General features: G+C 49.1%; 2 protein-coding genes across 3 annotated transcripts; one reads left to right on the forward strand and one right to left on the reverse strand.

The window, feature by feature from the left end:
• BAD (BCL2 associated agonist of cell death) lies at positions 1–7320 on the reverse strand. Its single transcript, XM_087914185.1, has 4 exons — positions 7092–7320; positions 4167–4358; positions 2127–2290; positions 1–596 (listed from the first exon to the last, which is right to left on the reverse strand). The coding sequence occupies exons 2-4, from the start codon at positions 4285–4287 to the stop codon at positions 471–473; spliced, it is 411 nt and encodes a 136-aa protein (XP_087770311.1). The 5' UTR covers positions 4288–4358; positions 7092–7320; the 3' UTR covers positions 1–470.
• A 1657-nt stretch (positions 7321–8977) lies between these two features.
• On the forward strand, positions 8978–21189 carry GPR137 (G protein-coupled receptor 137). 2 transcript variants are annotated; one of them, XM_087913882.1, is made up of 8 exons: positions 8978–8995; positions 10076–10761; positions 13735–13784; positions 15283–15508; positions 16587–16736; positions 17576–17704; positions 19295–19389; positions 20336–21189. In XM_087913882.1, the coding sequence occupies exons 2-8, from the start codon at positions 10396–10398 to the stop codon at positions 20505–20507; spliced, it is 1188 nt and encodes a 395-aa protein (XP_087770008.1). In that variant the 5' UTR covers positions 8978–8995; positions 10076–10395; the 3' UTR covers positions 20508–21189. The 2 variants fall into 2 exon arrangements, with proteins under 2 accessions (XP_087770008.1, XP_026580426.1); XM_026724641.2 differs by lacking the exon at positions 8978–8995 and adding an exon at positions 9002–9197.
• Positions 21190–22530: the final 1341 nt, after the last annotated feature.

Here is a 22530-nt window from a genome sequence, read left to right on the forward strand (position 1 = left end):
TGAGAAGCCAGAAATAACAACCTTTATATACATTATTTTTTTTCCTTTTAGGAATTAAAAGACAAATAAACAGCAACAATACAGAGAGTGAAGGTGAGAAAAAAAATACAGGTTTGTTTGTTTTTTTGCTTTGTTCAAAAAAGGAGATTTGCCTTGATTTTTCAGGAGAGGACGGGGGACCCTGGAAAATTAAGGGTGTTGGATACTGGGGAAGGGGAAAATACACCCCTGAATTTAATTTAGGGTTGAAGGAGCAGAGGGTGAAAATCTGGACAGTGCCATAATGTCAGATCCGGAGTAAACTTCTTGTCGGTGGCGTAAGGAATGGAAAGTGTTGGGGAACAAACTTGGCACCCGGAATAATTTGGAGGATACACCACGGAGGAAAAAGCCTACGGTCGAAACCCCACCAAGTGTCTCCCTCCCACCCAGCCCTCCCCACCCCCGTAACTGGTAGCAGCAAAACCCGGTTAAGAACCGGAAGGTCCATTCTCCGGGCAACTTCGGCGCCACCACGACCGCAGGGTGTCTTTCCAGCTGGGAGGAGGGCGGTCCATGTGGGAGCAGGTCCCGGCGCTTTTCGGGCGCGGCAGCTTCTGAAAGACAGCGGAGAAAGCGCGTGAGATTGTGACGCAAAACCGGTGGACCGACTATACCGCTATACCGATTGGTAAAATAGGTCGCCGTTGCACCCATCGTGGTTGGCGTCTTTCTTGAATCGTTTTTCCTTGGGGGCAAAGTGGAACGAAGAAGGATCGGCGGTGGCTTTTCTCTCTTTTGAGATGCGTTCAACCAAGCAAAGGTTTGAATTGGAATTAGAATTACAATTAGAGTTACAATTAGATTAGAGGTAGTCCTTGACTTACAACCATGTCAGCATTCCAGCAATCCTCCGCTCCAATCAATAACTCTGAGACAGGTATCTTCTCAAATGTTCCTTTTATTTTGGACAATAAACTGGCACACCTGGGGAATCCTGAATCTGAAAGTTCTGGGCTTCCTTGCAGTAAGCCAAAAACTACAAAATCCATCCCCTACACCCATCATTGCATCACATGCCCCAATCACCACCTGTCCCAACTTGAGACTTCCCATCACTTAGGCACCAAATAACATGACCTTGAATTAGAAAAAGAATGTTGTTATGTCTAAGTTGATAGATCCAATATATTTCCCCCTCCCACTTTCCCAGGATCAGAATGTGGCAGCGTGGGAGCATCTGGTCTCAATATGGCTTCCAAAGCTGACAAACAGTTCATTTAATGGCCGCTCTAATTTACAACGGCCCTGAAAAAAAGGTACTTGGAACCATCTACAATTGTCGCGGCATCTCCCTGGTCACTAGATCAAAATTCAGCCACTTGATTGACTCATACTTATGACAGTTGCAGTGTCCCGGGAGTCAGGCAATCCTGTTTGGACAAGCCAACTCCACGGGGAGGCCTGATTCGCTTAGCCACCGTGTTCATAACAATGGCGGCAATTCACTTAACAACGGCGGCAAGAAAAGTCGTAAAATGGGGCAAAATTCACTTGTCTGTCAACTCATAAAATATTTCTAGGGTCTTTTTAGAGTTGCCAATAGAAAGGGAGGGGGGAACAGTGGGCAGCTTGCATTCCATAAATGTTTTCAAAGTTAGTTTCTAGGTGACTGAAGTTTCTGCTGGGCAAAATTCTAACTGGAGAGCTTGATTCTTGGCTATGGAGGCGTCCCATTGGAGAATATGAATTATAATGCACCCAGGGGGTGGGGGGGAAAATAGGGTCAAGGGTGACAATGAATGATGTGTCTCAGAGTCAGTTACATCCAGGCAGTGCCGGACATATTAACTCCCAATAAATCCTTTTTAAGTTTTGGAAGTTTGGCTCGAGACTCAGGATTTAAATGGGGGCAACTGCCGGAGCCCTGACATTGTCAGGGTTCCAACGGATGCCCTAATTAATTCATGAGCCTGGACATCACTAATGTTTCGCTCGGCAACAGAGACTTGGGGCTCCATTGTTGTAAGTCGAGGACTTCCCTGTAGGTTACTCCCTTTAGTAGACCCTCCGTAAAGGGAAGGATCGCTCGGCGTTTGCAAAGTTGGCGTCCCTGCCCTGCCCTGCCCTGCTGAGGCCAGGCTTACCTGAAGGGCGCCGTGAAATTCATCGCTCATCCTGCGTAATTCTCGGCCGTATCGTTGCGCGGCCCACAAAATGGGAGGGGCAGAGCGTGAGCGGGCCCGGAAAGCCCCCACCTCATCGGAGGTCTCCGAATCGAGTTGGTCCGACCCAATGCGGCGTCTCAGTTCTAACAGAGCAAGACATCTCAAGTTAGAAGGAAGTGGGAGTTACTCGTACACGGACAGTTTGACAGAGTCCTCGTCTTAACGACCGCAAGGGAGGTCAGAAGTTCCGTTGCTAAGCAAGGCGGTTGATTTTTTTAACAACCCTGAGGTTGTTAAGCATATACCTCTGGAGTTGTTCGGTGATTTACAAAAGGGGCTTCCCCCATCGATCATCGTTGGAAATTGGTCGGTAAGTCACAAATGGCCGATCGCAGGAGACTCTGCAACTTTCATAAATACAGGGCCAAGCACCTGAATTTTGAATCGCGTGATCCACGGGAATTCTGCCATGTGTGACGACCGGTCATAAGTCACATTCCCCGCCCCCAAGCACTGTTGTAACTTCAATCAAGGAGATTGTTTGTAGCTCGAGGTTGAAATGAGGGATCCTTGGTACTCTCTGAGCTTGGTTTTTTTTTCTAGTGGACGACTCATGACCCAACTAGGTAACATCATCAGCGCTAGAAGGGAGATCAAAGAGATTTGATCTCTGCAAGGAAACACATAAAGCGGAAAAACTCTGTCCCTTCTACCATAGCACTGATGAAGTTACCTTTCCCACTGAATGAATTTAGTCTGTTCTGTTCTCTATTCTAATCTGTTCTATTGTATTCTGTATTCTATTCTCATTCTATTCCTATTCTATTTTTAATCTTATTCTTTTTCTATTCCTGATTCTATTTCTATTCCTTATTCTATTCCTTACTCTATTTCTATTTCTATTCTACTCCTAATTCTATTCATTATTCTATTCTATTCCTAATTCTATTCTAATTATTCTATTCCTTATTCTATTTCTATTCTATTTCTATTCCTTATTCTATTTTATTAATTGTTCGACTTGGTAGTTCCTTGATTGCCCCACCAACATGACAAGTGACCTGTATATAAACAAAGCAAAACCCCACTTCCCTTCTAGCACTGATGAGGTTACCCAGTTGGGTCATGAAACGTCTCCAGGAAAACCACCAAGCTCAGAGAGCACCGAGGAGCCCTCCTGTTTGTAACTTGGAGCTGCCGCTAAATGAACGGTCGTAAGTCGAGGCTAACCTTGTAGGAGGTTAACCATCGTATGAGCCACCTGGCGTGATCTGATAGGCATTTCCTTCGGTGGAGCCCAGAGGGTGTGGATTTAAGACTGCAGCTGAATAGGGCGAGATCCCTGTTGTACGCTCAACTGGACAGGAACAATTTTCACGTCACTGAATGGGCTTTAAGCTTGTCAGAGGACGCATCATATCAATTTTGACAGCAGCGTCATTTGTGGTTTCAACTACACGGCTCAGATTTTGGATAAAACAACCGTCTTATACGGAAGGCAACTTGGGGCGGGGGGAGCACAGGCAAGAAATCCCCCCAAATTCCTTTTTATTTCCTCTTTCCTGTCCAGCAACCTTAAAATCAGCCAGAGCTTAAATTAAACCAAGGATCTCATACACTCTGCAGTCCCCGACTTCTGACTTTCACGACCGCAAAGAATCGCTTAACGGCCAAGCCCCCCCCCAAAAAAACATTGCAAAATTGAGTGGGGAGGGGACACGGCGGCTCACTCAACGACCACACTGCTTAGCGACGGACGTTCCGATCCTAACTGGCCGTAAGTCGAGAGCTGCTTGTATTTGACCTCTTTTTCAAAATCCCCTGCACCACACAGGCCAAAGGTAAGTTGCTAATTTTGTGAGAACCCATCGCACCGCGGCTTAACCGAGAAACCGTGATAAAGCAAACCAGGGTTTAATCAGGGCTGTTTTCTCAAGGGACCGGGTAAAACTTTGCTCGAGAGCTGAGAAATTGTGGAAATAGTAAGCTGGGAGGATGCCCTGCAGCGTTTCCTCTCACCTGGGTTCTCATGCGAGGGGCTGTTCAGATCCTTGGGCCCCCAGGCGCTCAGCTTGGGATCCGTGGGGTCCTTGTCACTCGTGGAGAAAGTTTCATCTTGAAATTCAGAAATCTGGAACATGGTCAGGGGGCTGGCATCGCCCCTGCCTCTTGACTCTGTGTTTTCCAGAAGGCTTAGAGGTAGTAGACTGCCTGTGGCCGAGGGAGGGAGAATTGGAGGAGGGAAAGGAAGGGAAGAAGGAAAAGGAGAGAGAAATAGGGACGAAAGGAAGGTGAATTAGGGAGGGAGGGAGAATTGGAAGAGGGAAGGGAAGAAGGAAAAGAAGAGAAATAGGGAAGAAAGGAAGGTGAATTAGGGAGGGAGGGAGGGAGAATTGGAGGAGGGAAAGGAAGGGAAAGAAAAGGGGAGAGAAATAGGGAAGGAAGGAAGGAAGGTGAATTAGAGAAGGAGGGAGGGAGAATTGGAGTAGGGAAAGGAAGGGAAGAAGGAAAAGGGGAGAAATAGGGAGGGAAGGAAGGAAGGTGAATTAGAGGGGAAGGAGAGGGAGGAGAATTGGAGGAGGGAAAGGAAGGGAAGAAGGAAAAGGAGAGAAATAGGGAAGAAAGGAAGGAAGGTGAATTAGAGAGGGAGGGAGAGGGAATTGGAGGAGGGAAAGGAAGGGAAGAAGGAAAAGGAGAGAGAAATAGGGAGGGAAGGAAGGAAGGTGAATTAGAGGGGAAGGAGAGGGAGGGAGAATTGGAGGAGGGAAAGGAAGGGAAGGAAAAGGGGAGAGAAATAGGGAAGGAAGGAAGGAAGGTGAATTAGAGAAGGAGGGAGGGAGAATTGGAGTAGGGAAAGGAAGGGAAGAAGGAAAAGGGGAGAAATAGGGAAGAAAGGAAGGAAGGTGAATTAGAGAGGGAGGGAGAGGGAATTGGAGGAGGGAAAGGAAGGGAAGAAGGAAGAGGAGAGAGAAATAGGGAAGAAAGGAAGGAAGGTGAATTAGGGAGGGAGGGAGGGAGGGAGAGGGAATTGGAGGAGGGAAAGGAAGGGAAGAAGGAAAAGGAGAGAGAAATAGGGAAGAAAGGAAAGAAGGAAGGAAGGTAGATTAGAAGGGGAGAGAAGAAGTGAAGGAAGGGAGGAAGATTGGAGAAAGGGAAAGGAAGGAGAAAAGGAGGAAGGAAAAGGAGGGGGAAGGAAGAAAGGAGAGGAAGTGAAGGAAAAGAGAAAAATAGTCAAGGAAGGAGAAAGGCATTTATTTATAATATTTATATATTTATGTATGGGTATGATAAATTAATTTAGAGATATTTATTACGCCACTCATCTAACCAAACTGGACGGCCCAGCAACATGGATTCCCCCATTATAATAACCTTCGGAGTCCGATTGTTACCTTGTCTGACGTGTCGCTTTTGACACAGACCTGTTACATCTTCCCAAGTTTGGGGCAGGACATTTTTTTTTTCCACACTAGTCTAGTGTTCCTCTAGCATTGCTGGCTGGGGAATTCTGGGAGTTGTAGTCCACCCCTCTTAACAGTGGCTGGGATGGAGAAAGGATGCTTTAAAAAACCCACCTGGGAAACGCTGCCAGTGTTTAAACACCCTAAACCCGGCTTAACGCCACACGAGAAATGTCCACCCTTCAAACTTGGCAACTTTAAGGCTTGTGGACTTCAACTCCCAGAATTCCCGAGCTAACATGACTGGAGGAGGAGGAATTCTGGGAGTTGAAGCCCACAAGCCTTAAAGCTGTCAGGTCTGAAGACCCCCCTGGCCAAGATAATGTCCCAACACCACAAGCATTTCCTGGCACAACAGCTGGGCAAACTCACACCACAAGGGTAGACTTCCTTCCCATCACACACCGGATCTCCCTCTATCCAGTCAGATAACAATCAAGAGTTGGAAGGGACCTTATAGGTCATCTAGTCCAACCCCCCCCCCAAGCGGGAGACTCTACACCATTTCTGACAAATGCCAGCCCTAAATTGGTGTGAACCCAACTTCCTGGTGAGCCAAAGCTAGGACGACAACAGAAGGTGGTGAGTTTCACACCAGGAAATGTGTCCAGCTCAAAGCTTCACAATCCTGACTCACAAAAGACACGAGCAACAGGCAGAAACCCTCCCTTGCCACTCCTCTAACTGTAGGCAACCCAAAACAGTCTGGGGCTGCCATTCAGAGAGATGGATCTGGTTGGGTCCCCACGTTTGGCCAGACCCGGGTTTGCAAAAGATGCTCCCCGGATTCGAACCTGGCTAGCTTCAGCAAACCAATTGCAAAAAAACACACCCCCACCCTTGGCTATCCAGAGGTTTTGCCCCACCCCCGGCACCCGATTCTCTCCTTTTGCCTCCTTTGCCCATCCGCTCAGTCCCCTGCCATCCTTTTAAATCTAGTGGCCGGGAGTTCCGCAAGCACCTCGCACCTCTTCCCGGCTCTCTAGGGCGAAGCCGTTTTTTTCCCCCTTTCTTCTTCTTCTTCCCCTTCCCTCTCCCCTGCGGAGCTGTGCAAAGCCCACCCACCCACCCACCGCAGCTTAAGCCTCGGAGATGCGTGCGCAAGGTTGCAGATGCAAACCCACCGTCGCCCCCTCCCCCGGCTTTTTTAATTGCAAATCGACCCCTTCCATCCCATGTCTTTGCACGCTCCCCGCTTTGCCTCCCGCCCCGTCTTGCGAATTGCAAAGAGGGGAGGGGGTCCACTGCACCTCCAAAGCGCCCCCTCCCCTCCCGGACCCCCTTTTTGCATTCGCTTCCTGATCTGGGGGATGCAATGCAAAGGTGCATGTGTCCGTCCCCCCACCCAGGTTTCCTCCCCCAGCGCTGCCCAGATTTTGGGGGTTATTGCAGCCCCCAGCCCTAAATCCGCCCCCTCCTGCCTTCCTTCCCCCCACCTCTTGGCTCGGCCCCGCCTCTCCCCGGGGCTGCCCGCCGCGCTTACCTGCGGACGGAGCGCTGCCTTCCTCCTGTTTACCGCGAGCCGCCAGCCAGCCGGAGTCGCCAAGGCGATAAAGAACTGCCACCGGCGGGGCCCAATCAGGAGCGGCGACGTCAGAGGGGGGAACGGAGAGGAGGGGGAGACCCCGCCCCTCTTGGGCGCATCAACCCCCCCGTCCTATTTCCCCAGGGTGGATGGAGGAGGGGGAGTTTCAAGGGGGCTTCGCAGTTTTCTCTCCTTTTTCCTTTTCTTTCTCCTTCTTTTATTTGATTTTCCCCTTCTTTTTTGTCTCTTTTTTAACCTCCCGCCTCCTTCCTTCCTTTTCCCCTTTTTGCTTTTCTCCCCTGCTTCCTCCCATCCTCTTCTACTTTCCTTCCCTCCCTCCCTCTCCTCCCTTCCTCTCCTCTTTTTTCTCATTTTCCTTCCTTCTCCCCTTTCCCTTTCCTCTTCTCCCTTCCGTCCTTCCCTTCTTTCCCTTCCTTCCTTCCTTCCTTCCTTCCTCTCTCTTTCTCTCCCTTCCCTTCCTTCCCCTTCTCTCCTCTTTCTCTTTCTCTCCTTCCCCTTCTATTCCTATCCCATTCTTTTCCTTCCTTCCTTCCTTCCTTCCTTCCTTCCTTCCTTCCTTCCTTCCTTCCGTCCGTCCCTCCTTCCTTCCTTCCTTTCTTCACAGCCTCCATCCCTTTTCCTTCCTCCTTTCCTTTTTGCTCTCTTCTCCCCTTTCCCTTTCCTCTTTTTTCCTCCACTCCCTCTTCTTCCTCTTCTCCTCTCCCTCTCCTCTCCTCCTCTACTTTCCCTCTTCTTCTTTCTTCTTCCTTTTTCTTCCTCCTCTCCCTCTTCTTCTTTCCCTTCCTTCCTTACATTCTCTTTCTCTCCCTTCCCTTCCCATCCCATTCTTTTCCCACTTCCTTCCTTCCTTCCTTCACTGCCTCCCTCCCTTCTCTTTCTTTCTTTCCTTCCTCCCTTCCTTTTTTACTCTCTTCTCTCCTTTCCCTTCCCTCCTCCCCCTCTTCTCCTTCTTTTCTTCCCTTCCTTCCTTCCTCTCTTTCTCTCCCTTTCCTTTCCTTCCTGGCCCATTCTTTTTCCCCCTTCCTTCCTTCACTACTTCCCTCCATTTCTTGCCAACTTTCTTTCCTTCGCTTCTCTTTCTCCTTCGCCTTCCCCTCCTTTCCATTCTTCAGTCACCACCACCCGTTCTTCTTTCTTCCTCTCTTCCTTCCCTCTGTGGCTATATTTGCCCCTTGCCCTTTTTTAAAGTGCATAAAAACGTTGGTTGGGCTTCATTTTGACTCTTTGGTCCCATAATATTTTATGCCACAATTTCTAAATATTAAAGGGCGCTTTAGTTCTTCTCTGCATCTCAACTTTGGCAGTTTTAAGTTGTGTGGGCCATAATTCCCAGAATTCCCCAGGCCAGCATTGCTCATTGCTGGCTGGGGAATTCTGGGACTTACAGTCCACACACTGGCTTGCCTCAATTCTAAGCATTTCACTGCTGTTGGCAAATTACAATTCCTTTATTCAATTTAGATACCGTCCGACTCCAACCGAGAGTTCTTGCATCTACAGAATAATTTTTTCTTCTTTTATGTCAAAAAGCAGTAAAATGTATGAAATATATAAGTGGAAAACGGGTGAAGCGGAACGAAGGATCTCAGAGAAGAGTTGCACTCGGAAGCAGAGAATAGAACCCAGGGGAACCTTTTAGCGTGAGGCGCTTCCGGCCTGGGGATTTTTAATGCCCATCGTTAAGATGGCGAATCGGAAAGAGCGCCGCCGCTCTAGTCAGGTTTCCCCCCCCCTCGCTCCCCGCCATTCAGAAACGCGCTCTACGCCCTTGGCGCAAGTGGAACCAGACGGCGGCGGCCGGCGGCGGCGGCGGCCAACGTCACTTCCGGCACGCCGAGCCGGTGCGGCCAAGGAAAGTGGGCGGGGCGAAGGCACTTGGCGCAGCTGGAAGCAGCTGGGAGGTCGCGCGGTTGCGGCTGGCCTGGATTTTGTGGGGAGGGGGCGTCTTCTCTCCGCCCCCACCCCAGATTTGAGGCAGTGGGGCCGGAGAGGCAGCCGGGGACTCGGGGGCCCGAGAGAGCAGGGGAGGGTTGAGGGAACCAGGTATCTGGGGAGGCGAAGAGGGTTCCCAGGTGTCCTGGGGGCGGGGGCAAAGGGGGAAAAGGAGCATTTAAGGGTCTCAGGCCCAAGTATAAGGCTGGGAGGGCGGGGCACAAAGGGGTCAGGGGCACAAAGAGGCGGGGCTCCAATGAGAGTGGGGGGCTCCTAAGAGACCCATACGTTGTAGGGGGAGGGTCCCAGACCTCTGAGGATTCGGGGTGGGGTGCAGGAGTGAAAGTGGAACAGCAAGGAAATTGGGGTGGGGGGCTTGAGGTAAGCTTCAAGGAGAATGGGGGTCCTAAGGAAGCTATTGCAAAGGTGGGAGGATGGGGGCGGGTCCTCGGAGGAGGGGTGCAGGAGTGAAAGTGGAACAGCAAGGAAATTGGGGGCTTGAGGTAAGCTTCAGGGAGAATGGGGGTCCTAAGGAAGTTATTGCAAAGGTGGGAGGATGGGGGCGGGTCCCAGACCTCTGAGGATTTGGGGAGGGGGACATGGGTGAAAATGGGGCTGCAGGGATATAGAGGTGGGGAGGGTGCGGGGCCTCGAGATAGGCTCCAAGGAGAATTTGGGGAGCTCCTAAGAGACCCAGCTGTTGCAAGAGTGGGGAGGCGGTCCCGGACCTCTGGAGGATTGGGGTCCTAGGAGGGAAAGCTGAGCAGCAGGGGAATAGGGGTGGGGTATCTGAGGGAGGTAGAGAAGACCCAAAGAGAATGGGGGGCTTTAAGGGACCCAGACGTTGGAAGGCTATGAGTAGAGAGGATTTGTCCAGGGCCTGCAGGGTGAGAGCCCCAGACCTCTTGAGGATTAGCGGGAGGGGCGGCAGGGAGAAAGGGGGGCAGCTTCAAAAGCACCCCAGTTTCTTGTCTCTCTTCCTCTTGCAGCTCCTGCAAAGCGCCCAGTTGGACAAAAAGAGGGGGCTGCCCCTTCTCCACGCCCCGCAAGGAGATCCAGGGAGGGTGATCCCCCCGACTCTCAGCTGCCTCCCCAAGCCAGGATCCCCCACAGAACAAGCAAGCATCCTTTGATTTTGCCGCCGGAGGGGCCAGCCTCCCCCCCGCACCTCCCCAAAGGATGTAACACGCCCTCCATGCGGGGGCCAAGAGAGGGGGCTGCGGTGGTGGTACGACACCCCCCCCCTCCTCTCTCTCTCTCTCTCTGCAACCTGGGGGGGGCGGGCATGATGGCTCCCTAGCCGGCGAAGATGGAGAAGGCCGTGAGCAACCTCAGCTCCATCGTGCCGGCCTCGCGGCTCACGCCGGCCTTCCCGCCCGCAGTCAAGGTGGGCCTGACGACGTTCTACACGGCCTTGTACGCCTTGCTTTTCTGCTCGGTTTATGCCCAGCTCTGGCTGGTGCTCCTGTACCGCCACAAAAAATTCAGCTACCAGACCGTCTTCCTTTTCCTCTGCCTCTTCTGGGCTGCCCTGCGCACCACGCTCTTCTCCTTCTACTTCCGGAACACCCTGAAGGCCAACCACTTGCACCCCTTCTTCTTCTGGCTGCTGTATTGCTGCCCTGTCTGCCTCCAGTTCTTCACCCTGACCCTCATGAATCTCTATTTTGCCCAGGTAAATGCCGTTCTCTGCTCCCAAACACGGGACCCCCGTAGGGTTGCGGGTAAACGGGCCGGGTGGAGGCCGTGGTGCTTAGGCCGCCTGGGTGAATGCTGACCCTAACCACATGGTAGCTAGGGTCTTAACGGGTGGAGAGGAAACCGAGAAAGAATATATCGTAGCTCAGGGTTGAAATGAGGGGGTCCTGGGTGCTCTCTGAGCTTGGTGGTTTTCCTGCAGATGTTTCATGACCCAACTAGGTAACATCATCAGTGCTGGGAGGGAGGGAGAAAGGAGGAGAAGGAGAACTGTGGGGTCCTTGGTGCTCTCTGAGCTTGTTGGTTTTCTTGCAGTTGTTTCATGACCCAACTAGGTAACATCATCAATGCTAGAAGGGATGGGAGTTTGTGAGGAGGAGGAGGAGGAGGAGGAGGAGGAAGGAAGGAAGGAAGGAAGGAAAAGGAGGAGGACTGTGGGGTCCTTGGTGGTCTCTGAGCTTGGTGGTTTTCTTGCAGACATTTCATGACCCAACTAGGTAACATCATCAGTGCTGGGAGGGAGGGAGAAAGGAGGAGGAGGAGAAGGAGAAGGAAGGAAGGAAGGAAAAGGAGGAGGAGGAGGACTGTGGGGTCCTTGGTGCTCTCTGAGCTTGGTGGTTTTCTGGCAGGCGTTGCATGACCCAACTACGGGATGTCATCAGTGCTAGAAGGGAGTGGGGATTGTGGAGAGGAGGAGGAGGAGTATTGTGGGGTCCTTGGTATTTTCTGAGCTTGGTAGTTTTCCTGCAGACGTTTCATGACCCAACTAGGGAACATCGGTGCTAAAAAGGAGTGAGGTTTGTGGAGAGAAAGAAGATGTGGCGGGGAGGAGATACAGGAAATGAACTTGGGGTCTTAGAGGCTATCTGAGCTGGGTTGTTTTCTTGCAGACATTTCACAGCCCAGCTAGGTAACAACATCAGTGCTAGAAGGGAATGGGGTTTGCAAGGAGGAAGAGGAGGATCATGCCTGTGAGGGTCCTTACATCTTAGTTCTATCTTCATATGCATGTTTTGGGTTAAAGATATCTTAAATATCTATTTATTTTGATTGTCTTTCCACTCCCCACTACCTCCAAACCAGTAGTTTCCCGATCTTGGGGACTTTAAAATGTGTGGACTTCAACTCCCAGAATTCCCCAGCCGGAATATTTCCTGATAGGCTGGATTCTTTCTGTAGGTGAATTTTCTTTAATTGAGTGTTATCTGTTCATTTAGGAATAAAAATCCACAGTAGTTCTAATCAGCGTGTCGATAGTTATCCCAATTCACAGCAAAGGTCTATAAGCTTGTGTTTGTGCCTCAGATATAGTGGATGATTAAAAGTAACAAGATTACCTTCCTTTTTTTTACCTTCCAGAATGCCAATTTTTTAAAAAAAAACACAGGAAAAAAAAAAGCTGTAACAGCACATTCATATTTTGCATTGTTAGCACCTCTGTGTTAAAAAGGGCAAAACTAATGAATTCACAGCCTTATCAAAAACCACAGGAAGCCTTATCAGTAAATTAAGATAGCAGAATAGCTAGTGGTTTAAAAATGCTTGCTCCGAGTTGCAAATTCCACCCCTCCTTTCTCCCTCTCCCTCTCCCTCTCTCTCTCTGTGTATATATCCCGTTGGTATCGGTGGCAGCATGCAGAAATGGGCATGTTTTATGGCTGTAAGAGGTTGCAACAACCGAGTTGCTTTAATTGCAGCTGAGTAGCAATTGCAGCATGTTTGATATATTTGGGGTATATCTCGCTACTAAGCGTGTTTATCAAGAGGAGGAAGACTCCCCAAACCAGATAAGGAAGAGAAAGAGTGCAAAACGGTTCTGGGTTAGCAGAAATTGTGGTTGGTAGCCCGACTTTCCATAACCTAAGAACAGAATTGATGTATATATGAGTTGTGCATTTTACACAGTCCCCAAGGAGCCGTCTTCAAGGTCATTCGGTGGCTTTGGCAATGAATTGGCTCTGTTCCTCCCCTCATTTAGGTCAGGAAGCTAAGATTTCCCACTAAGTCTTGTAGACTCTTTAGGATGCCTTCTCTTGCCCTAGTTCCCATCATCCCCAGCCACGGGATGGGTTTGAGTGGTAAGGAATGTGAGCTTTTGGAAGCTTGAGAAAACCTGGCCCTTGGAACGCTTTCTGATACAATCTTTATTTACATTTACATCGATTGATTGATTGTTTGCATCCAGTTTTGTTCACCACATTATAAAAAAGGTGTTGAGACTCTAGAAAAAGTGCAGAGAAGAGCAACCAGGATGATTAGGGGACTGGAGGCTAAAACTTACAAAGAACCGTTGCAGGAACTGGGCCTGGCTAGCCTAGGGAAGAGAAGGACCAGGGGAGACAGGAGAGCAGTCTTCCAATATTTGAAGGGCTGCCTCAGAGAGGAGGAAGGGGGTCAAGCTATTTTCCAAGGCATCCAAAGGCCAGACAAGGAATAATGGATGGAAACTGAAGAAGGAGAAATTCAACCTGGAAATAAGGAGAAACTTTCTGACAGAACAATCAACAGAAGTTGTCCTCGGAAGTTGTGGGAGCATCATCACTGGGGGCTTTCAAGAAGAGATTGGACTGCCATTTGTCAGAAATGGTGTAGGGTCTCCTGCTTGGGTGGGTGGGGTTGGACTAGATGACCTACAAGGTCCCTTCCAACTCTGCTTATCTGTTATCTGATTCATTGATTAGCCCCTGGGCCATATCAACATGGAGAGTTAAAGAAACAAATTACTACTAAAATTTGATTTTAAAAAGCGATTTAAAATGGAAGTAGAATAAAATACCATTTAAAATGAAACTGGAATAAAATAAATATTGAATCGTATCCCACTTCTGGCAAATGCAGGCAGCCCCCTGTCCATCAAAATAGAATCGAAGCAGGCTACCGAAAATCCCCTCCACTAACCCCCCCCCATCCCCAAAATAAAACTAATGGTCAGTTTTATTCTCCTTTTCAGGTGGTTTTTAAAGCCAAAGCGAAATATCGTCCTGAACTGATCAAAGGCCTGTGAGTATTCCGTCTTTCTCCAGCGTCTTTGTGGGGTTTTCTTGCACAAAACTACAGGTGGCCCTTGACTATTCGTTTCGCGAGTGCTCAGTCACAAAAAGCGACATGAAAACCGTTTTTCACACTTAATGACCGTTGCAGGTCACGGGACCAAAATTCAGACACTTGGCAACCGACTCGTGTTTATGATGGTCGCCATGTCCTGGGTGTCCCGCGATTCCCTTTTGCGACCTTTGAGCCAAGTTGATGGGGAACCCAGATTCAGTTCACAACTGGGTTACTAATTTACCAACTGCAGGGGACTCCCTTAATGAACGTGGGAAGAAACGTCGTAAAATGGGACAAAACTCCCATTTGACAACTGTCTCGCTTAGCGGCATAACCTTGGGGGCTCAGTTGTGGTCGTAAGTAGAGGACTACCTGGTATCATAAATGCTATAATTCACGGGACACGGCCGCTCTTTTTAACATGAGAGGTTTTCTGGCAGCCCTGGGTAGGCACCGCCCCAGATCAGAGATTCCAACAATCGCCCTAATTAAATCATGATTCTCGAGCCAAACTTCAAAAAACTTCAAAGGATTCATTAGAGGCGACATGCCCTGCCCTGTATGAAGCCAGCTCTGGCATACTGTTCTGACCCCAACCCTTTTCCAATAAAACAAACACGAACCGAAGGGAACAGAAACCTTTTAAATGATTCTTACAAATCCCCGGTTAAAAGGCTGCTGCAAACTAATTAATTTTGATAAGCACAAGCCTCGCCAAAACTGTGCGAGGCTGCCAAGAACAACAGATAAGAAATATTTCACAACACAAAGAGTCTTCAAATACCAACTTAAGATACACTGCAATGTCCACGAGGCTGAGTTTCAAAACATCTTTGCTTCCTGCAAAGAACCTTCGTTTCACAGCTGGCTTTTATCTTCTCGAGGGAGGGGCCGTTACCTTGCAGCCTTACTCCCGAGTCGCCCGTGCTGCTTGCAGCTGTTCTTTCTTCTTACGAGCAGCCCTGCGCACACGCACACTTGGCACAGGCTCCTCGGGAACCTCCTCATCGCTGCTGACAGCCCCCACAATCTCTGAAGGCAGCAGTCGACTCCCTAAGGGTCCTGGCCCCTCACCTGAGTCCTCGCTCTCCCCAGCCGTCCGCACCTGCTGCCGGCTAACCACAACACATACATCATTTACAGGCTGGGTGTCATCAATCACATTCTCCAATTACAGGCTGGCTGTCATCATTCACGGTCTCCAATTCAATATATTCCCGGGCAAAAGCTCTGGTAGTTTAGTTACAACCTTTTAAAGAGAAGAGTTGGAATGTACTTTCGCTTCCACCCCCCCCCCCTTTTTTTTAATGACAATTACTAAAACAAGCATAGGAATGTTTTATGAGTTGACCTAGAGGGGCTTCGGTTGATCCAGGAGAAAGACGCTTTGGGGGATCTCGTGACTCTCTCCCTCTTTACTCCAAGTTGGGTTGTTTCCCCCTCCCCCCAGGTTGCTGGTGCGAGGGGTGTGCTTCGGGGCCAGCGTCCTCTTCCTGGTGGTGAACGTGGCGTGCGCCGTGCTGGTGCGGGCACACCAGGTGGAGCCCTGGGCTGTGGTCCTCGCCCGAGTTCTCATCAGTGACTCGCTGTTCGTGCTGGGGGCCGTCTCGCTCGCCCTCTGCCTCTTCCTCGTGGCCCGTGGCTCTCCCTCGACACGCATCTACCTGGAAGCCAAGGTGCGCCCTCTTGTCTCCGCCCTGTTACAGAATATTCTGCTATTCCATTCCAGTTCATTCCATTTTGTTCTTCATTCCAATGTTAGCATTCTGTTCTCTTCTATTATTTTCTATTTATTCAGTTCAGTTCTATTCAGTTCTATTTTATTCTCTATTCTATTTCTATTCCAAGCCATTCTCTATTTCTATTCTCTAATCTATATTCTATTTTCTATTTATTCTATTTTTTCTATTCTCTGTTCTAGTCTCTTTCCCTTCTGTTCTATTCTGTATTTCTATTCTATTTTATTCTGATTTGATATAAATGTCTGGGGTTCTTGGCAGTCTCTTGAGCTTGGTGATTTTCTTGCAGACGTTTTATGACCCAGCTAGGTAACATAATCCGTAGTAGAAGGAAATGGGGTTTGTGGAGAGGAAGAAGAGGATGGGGGGGAGGAGCAGGAAGAGAACTTGGGGTCTTTGGTGGTTTTCTTGCAGATGTTTCACGACCCAACTAGGTAGTCTGATCAGTGCTAGAAGAGAATGGGGTTTGCAGAGAGGAGAAGGGTGACCATGAGTTTTGGGGTCCTTAGTCTCTGTGACCTGCAAATGTTTCATTTCAACCCAGCTAGGTAATACCATCAGTGCTAAAAGGTTTGGGAGGAGGAGGAAGACTTTGCACCAAAGAGTCGTCTCTCTCCATGAATAACAAATTTGGTTCTTCCTGCTATGTCTTGTTTGGTTGAAAGAGATCTTAAATATCTATTTAAGTGGAGGAGAAAGGGGAGGAATGTGGGATCCTTGAGGCTGTGTGAATTTGGTTTTGACCCAGCTAGGTTATGTCATCCGTGCTAGTCGAGAGTAGAAGTTGCTCTCTCTATATAAAATCAACGTTTGGTGGCGTGTTCCGTCCAGAAGTCTTTATCAGTTTGCGGTATTTTATTATTTTGCCAGCTTTTAAAATCATTCCCCGTTTGCGTTTCGCCCTTCCGGTGCTGCTGGAAGACCGTAAGAAAAATGTATTACGATGCCCCAGCCAGGCCTCAGGTTTTCATTGGCAATAGCCCATCCGCAAACTGACCGCCTCTCTCCGAAACAGGGCACCACGCTGTGCCAAACGGCAGCCATGGGAGGCACCATCGTCCTCCTCTATGCCAGCCGCGCTTGCTACAACCTCGCTGCCTTGGCGCTCTCATCCCGCACCCGGCTCGACTCCTTCGATTACGACTGGTACAACGTCTCTGACCAGGTGAATCCTTCGGGGAGGGAGGTTGAAGAGCACCTGGGGGGGGTGGGGGAGGGCATCTCCAGCGTCATGGACCGCAGTCCCCATCCTCCCCCTCCCCTGAGCTAGGAAGTGTGGAACAGTTTCCCCCACGCTCCAAAAAGAGGAATATTCAAATGTCCGAATTCATACCGTCTGACTCCGTCCTAGCTGGACAGGTGGTTGGCATGCTTTGTAGCCACTTGTACGCCATCCTCGAATTGTGACCATTAGAGAGCCTGCCCATCATGGTCATAAAGCGAATCCCTGACCTGATCTTAAGGCCTTTTGACCGTGGAACGCTGCAAACAGATGTAAACGTAGCCCAAAGTAATCTCAAGGCAGGTCTGTCGTAACTTCGAATCTAGGCTAAGTGACCAGTCACAAGTCAAAGAATGGGTCAACTAAAAAAAATACTCCTTTGGTCTTTTTAGTTGCCAGCAGAAAAGGAAAGCAGTGCATTCCTTAAATGCTTCAGATAATTGCTAGGCAGCCGAAGCTGTTGGCGCGCAAGATTATTACCGGAGAGCATGATTGGTGACTCTTGGCTATGGATGTGTCCCATTGGAGAATATACATCCAGGGTCAAGGGGGAAATGAATGATGTGTCTTAGTGTCTTAGTGTCAGCTGCACCCAGGTAATGCCAACATGGTCACTCCTAATAAATCATTTTATTTATTTTTTTACTCTGGAGATGCGGCTAGAGACTTACGATTTGAATGAGGGTATATTGTTGAAGCCCTGACAGGATGCCTATAAAGATTTGGGAATAAAGGGGTGTGTTTTAACTACCTAAGTCTCTCTCTCTCTCCCCCGCTTCCAGGCCGACCTAATAACCGATCTCGGGGATCAAGGTTATATCGTCTTTGGACTCATCCTCTTCGTTTGGGAGTTACTACCCACCATGTTGCTCGTGGGCTTTTTCCGGGTGCATCGGCCGGCTCAGGATATGGTGAGAGGGACGTTCGGTGAGGGGGGCGGGGGGGGAGGAATCAAGACTCTGGGTCTCGATACCAGGTGCGCGAAAGAGCAGCTCCACGAGTGAAGGTTCAATCAAACCGCTTCATTTCTTAAAGCCTTCAACCCCAACAAACAAGTCGGCGCCTGGTTAGCGTTAGTATAAGAGCCAAAAAGGTTTGGACTTCGTTCACTTGTGACTACGTAGGGGATGCTGGGCTGATGCCTCTTTTGGACTCCGCCCCCACTCCTCCTTTTAACCCTCCTCCTCTAAGAAGTAACCCCTTTTATTGGATCGTTTGTCTCGTTATTCATTGGCTCGCCCATCTTACCGTGAGCGCCGCGGCGGCCCAGGTGCGGCGCTCTCGCCTCACAATCAAGAGGCTGTGAAGGGACGGTGTTTTGCTTAGTGGGGTGGATTAAAAATCGAGGGTTTTAAAAATAAAATTTTAAAAATGTGGGTTTTTTTTTAAAAAAAATTTAAATCGGATTTTTAAAAATTTAAATCGGATTTTTTTTAAATACTTTTACCACGTTTATTTTAATCAAGTGCTTTTGCAGTATAAAAAAAATCTATCTAAAGATAGTTTTCCATTTAAGGTAACATTGGTAATTTAGTTTGTTCAGCATGAGACGGAGCTTAGTTAGGTAGCATGAGGCCGGCTGTCTATTCTGCAATATTTACTTTTTTGGGTGACCCCATTCCATGAATCCAAGCTGAGGTAACACACCCTGCGTTGATGCGTTCGGACAATTTCACAGTAACCGTGAGATCAATCATAAAATTAAGTTGAGGAATATTCCTTTTTATCCCATTGTTTTGCAAGTCAAACTGTATGATTGTTTGAAGAGAAACGCACCTGTACCAACCTCTTAAGTGTGAGGAGGCAGGGCAAGTGGTCAAAATCGAAGTGATGCCACCTAAGCAGCTGTCCGAAGACGTCTCCGTGGTCGTGTGGCCGGCATGACCAAACACTGAAGGCGCACGGAGCGCTGTCACCTTCCCACCAAAATGGTCCCTATTTGTATTTTTTACGTGCTTTCGAACTGCTAGGTTGGCAGAAGCTGGGACAAGTCACGGGAGCTCGCTCCGTTCCGCGGTGCTCGGGGATTCGAACCGCCGAACTGCGGACCTTTCTGATCGACCAGCTCGTCATCTTGGCCCCTGAGCCACCGCGTCCCTATGCTAAGCAGCTTATAAATGTCATATTAAAGAGCGCCTGTCTTTTCAGACCCATCCTGGCAGCAGCGCCTGTTAGCGGGCATCCACTCACCTGCTGCCCGCCGTGTCTCTCACCTTGTTGTGTCACTGTTACATACTAAGGCACTGGGACTGTCCCAGTTGCTCTTTAAAAAAACACGACAAGTGGAATCGATTTCAATCCAAGACTTTTTACTAGGGGTTTAAATCCTGATTTTAAGTCGACTTGATTTCAATCCAATCCACCCTGTTAAAGTAGGGGCTAGGAACGTGGATCCGCTGAGTTGCGATTGGGGTGCAAATGAAAACAAGCCGGGCAAAGAAGCAAAACCAACCAGCAAGGGGAGGAAAGTTGAAATGGTCTTTTTTTTTTCCTTCCGGCAGAGTGCCAGTCGCGTCTTCAACCGGCAGCTGGGTGTCTCCCGTTCTTATTTCTTTGACTATCCTGGGCAGCGCGAAAACGAAGGACTGACTAGCAGGTAAACCTCCTTTTTTAAAATCCTTCAAATATCCAGCAAAACCTTCCCGGTAACACAGACACTGGAGAGTGGAGAAAACGAGAGAAAGAGGGGAGAGAGAAGGAGAGAGAGAGAGGGAAAAGGAGAGAGAGAGGAGAGAGAGAAGGAGAGAGCGAGAAAGAAAGGAGAGAAAGGGAGAAGGAGAGAGCTGAAGAGAGAGAGAAGTAGAGAGAAAGGGAGAAGGAGAGAGCGGGAAAGAGAGGAGAGAAGGAGAGCACAGGAAAAAGAGAAAGAGAAGGAGAAAAAGAAGGGAGCAAGAAAAGAGAGGAGAGCAAGAAAGGAGAGAGGGAGGGGAGAAAGAAGGAGAAGAGAGAGAGAAAGAAGGTGAGAAAGGGGAGCGAGAAAAAGAGGGAAAGAGAAGGAGGGGAGAGAAAGAGAAAGAAAGTGAGAGAAGGTGAGAAAAAGGTGAAAGCGGGAAAGAGGAGAGGGAGAAGGAGAGAGAAAGAAAGAAAAGAAAGGTGAGAGCGGGAAAGAGGAGAGAGAAGGAGAGAGAAAGAGAGAAAGAGGAGAGAGAAAGAGAAGGAGAGAGCGGGAAAAAGAGAAAGAAAAGGAGAAAAAGGGAGTGAGAAAAGAGAGAGGAGAGCAAGAAAGGAGAAGAGGAGGGAGAGGGGAGGAAGAAGGAGAAGAGAGAAAGGAGAGAAAGTAGGTGAAAGAGAGAAGAGGGAAAGAAGGTGAGAAAAGATGAGAGCGAGAAAAGGAGAGGGAAAGAGGAGGGGAGAGAAAGAAAGGAGAGAGAGAAAGAAGGGAGAGCGGGAAAGAGGAGAGAGAGAAAGAGAAAGAAATACACACACACACAAGGAAAGAGAGCGAGGAGGGAGAAGGAAAAACTTCCCGCGCCCCCGTCTGTCTGAGTCTCTCATTCCTCTGGTTCGTGTCTCCTCTCCTCCTCCTCCTCCTCCTCTTGCAGCCTGACCGGACGAACCCAGAGCAGCGGGAGCTACTACGGCTCCATCAACCGCAGCGGCGGGGAGCAGGACTGGTTCGGGGGCCACCCGCCCACCGCCCCCCTCCTCTTCTCACAGGCGGCCGTCTCCGGCAGCCACCATCATCACAGCCTTTACTCCACCCCGCAGAACTGAGGCACGGGACAGGGCGGCCTCCCCATCTCCCCCCACCCCCCTCACCCCCGTTACTCACCTCCCCCTACGAGATGCTGCTGAAAATGTGTCCCCCCGTGTGTAAATGAGTGCCGGGTTGTTGGTTTTTTTGGGGGGCGAGAGGGGACAAAACCGGCATGCAAACAGGGTACTAGAGCCACACGACCCCCCTCTTTCCCCCCTTCCTTTCACCCCTCTTTCCCTGAATTTTAGCCCCCACCCACCCAAAAAAAAACCCTCATTCCATCCTTTAATTCCAGAGCTGGCTGTTGATTTATTTTTATTTTATTTTTTGCTGGAACCTCGAGTCCTCCCCGTTTTTTCTTCCCCCCGACCTCCCCCGTCAAATGTCCCTTAAATATTTAACCCCGTAGGATATTGAGAACACTAGCACTTTATTAAAACGACGTGGGGAGGGGAGGTGGGGGGGGCCGCGTTTTATCTTCGATGTTGTCGGGAACAGATTCTGTGAAATGGGTAGAGGGGCACTTCTCTTCCCCTCCCTCTCCCTTCTTTCCCCTACACCCCCCTCTCCCCCCAAAAGCCGGTAGCTGCCGTATAATTCGGAATAAGCTTCTGTGTTCCTCCGCTAGACAACTTCCGCCATTACTGGTGCTATATGATCGCTTGCCCGTTCCAATAAATGGATTTTGTGTTAGCGACAGGAGGCCTCGCCCATTTTTTCCCCCCGCCATACGTCTGTGTGTGTGTGTGTGTGTGTGTGTGTGTGTGTGTATGTTTTCTTAAGTTTTTTGCGGGTACTTACATGTATGGCATTCAGCTTTGTTCAGGTATTTTCCCACGTCATTGTAGTTGTGCTTTTAAAGTTGTAGCAACGTTTCGGCAGAATCTCATCTGCCATCATCAGGCTTCTGTACTGTGTTCGTCTGTGAGTCAGGCTTTTACACATACACACACACATATATATATATATATATGTATATATATATATTCCACCCATTTTAAAGCGTACTGGATGGGGGATTCTGGGAGTTGAAGTCCACCCATCCTAAAGCCTGCTGGATGGGGGATTCTGGGAGTTGAAGTCCACCCATCCTAAAGCCTGCTGGATGGGGGATTCTGGGAGTTGAGGTCCACCCATCCTAAAGCCTGCTGGATGGGGGATTCTGGGAGTTGAAGTCCACCCATCCTAAAGCCTGCTGGATGGGGGATTCTGGGAGTTGAAAGCTACCGAGGTTGAGTAACCCTGATCCAGCTAAATTGTAATACACACTCCTGTAGCATTGGGAAACTGTCATGAAACAAAGATGGGAGGAAGATTTATATAATCAATTTAGAAGCAGCTTATTCATCACTTGGAATCCAGATGAAATCAAGGCTGTCAACAGGCCATTGAAAACTCTGCCTGGGCACCCCAAATTTGTACCCTGTGAAGTTTGAGGGGTGCCTGGGACAGGATAATTCATGGTCTGGGTTTAACTTCAGAATCGTGCCCGGTTGGCTGACTGTTTGATCAGCTACGGGTATCATCACGTGGTTGACATATCTTGGCCACCCCATCAATAGATTTTTCTCCCAGTGAGGATTCCCAATCCAGCCATAAGGATACAAAATTGGGAATCGCTTCTCTGCAAAGAACCCTGCGAGGCAGGTCACTCGAACCCCGGGCCTGCAAGAAGAAACAATTTGACATTTCTGGTTTTTTTGTTTTTCCCTGCCTGCCTCTTTAAGCTTTGAGCCAATCTTATTTAAGTGCGGATGAATGTCGGTGAATTAATTAAAATGCAGATGGCTCCCTGGCTGAGATCTACTTCTTCAGAGAAAAAGAGATTTTTTTTTTCTCAAGGTGATACGCTGCCGCCGGTCTAATTCCGTCTAGCCGGTAAGCAATGATTAGCCTCTTTTCAGCATTTCATATCTAAAGGTAATAAAAATCACGCGAAACAAGTCTTAAGTAGAGCTAGCAAACTTACTGCGTATCAAACCTAGCTAGCGCAAAATGGGGCTACTGTAAAACTTGGCCTGCAAGTTGTGAAGGATGATA

Source organism: Pseudonaja textilis, chromosome 16 (genome assembly GCF_049901715.1).
Source record: "Pseudonaja textilis isolate UNSWEBS1 chromosome 16, rPseTex1.2, whole genome shotgun sequence".
Taxonomy (NCBI): domain Eukaryota; kingdom Metazoa; phylum Chordata; class Lepidosauria; order Squamata; family Elapidae; genus Pseudonaja; species Pseudonaja textilis.

Bases quoted from the DNA above. Each gene is read 5' to 3' on its own strand.
- BAD (XM_087914185.1), bottom strand. From the start codon at position 4,287: ATGTTCCAGATTTCTGAATTTCAAGATGAAACTTTCTCCACGAGTGAC. The intron at 2,291-4,166 runs GTGAGAGGAAAC...TTGCTCTGTTAG, and splicing joins CCCCTCGCATGAGAACCCAG to AACTGAGACGCCGCATTGGG. The intron at 597-2,126 runs GTAAGCCTGGCC...GCTGTCTTTCAG, and splicing joins AATTTCACGGCGCCCTTCAG to AAGCTGCCGCGCCCGAAAAG.
- GPR137 (XM_087913882.1), top strand. From the start codon at position 10,396: ATGGAGAAGGCCGTGAGCAACCTCAGCTCCATCGTGCCGGCCTCGCGG. The intron at 13,785-15,282 runs GTGAGTATTCCG...CCCTCCCCCCAG, and splicing joins CCTGAACTGATCAAAGGCCT to GTTGCTGGTGCGAGGGGTGT. The intron at 17,705-19,294 runs GTGAGAGGGACG...TCCTTCCGGCAG, and splicing joins ATCGGCCGGCTCAGGATATG to AGTGCCAGTCGCGTCTTCAA.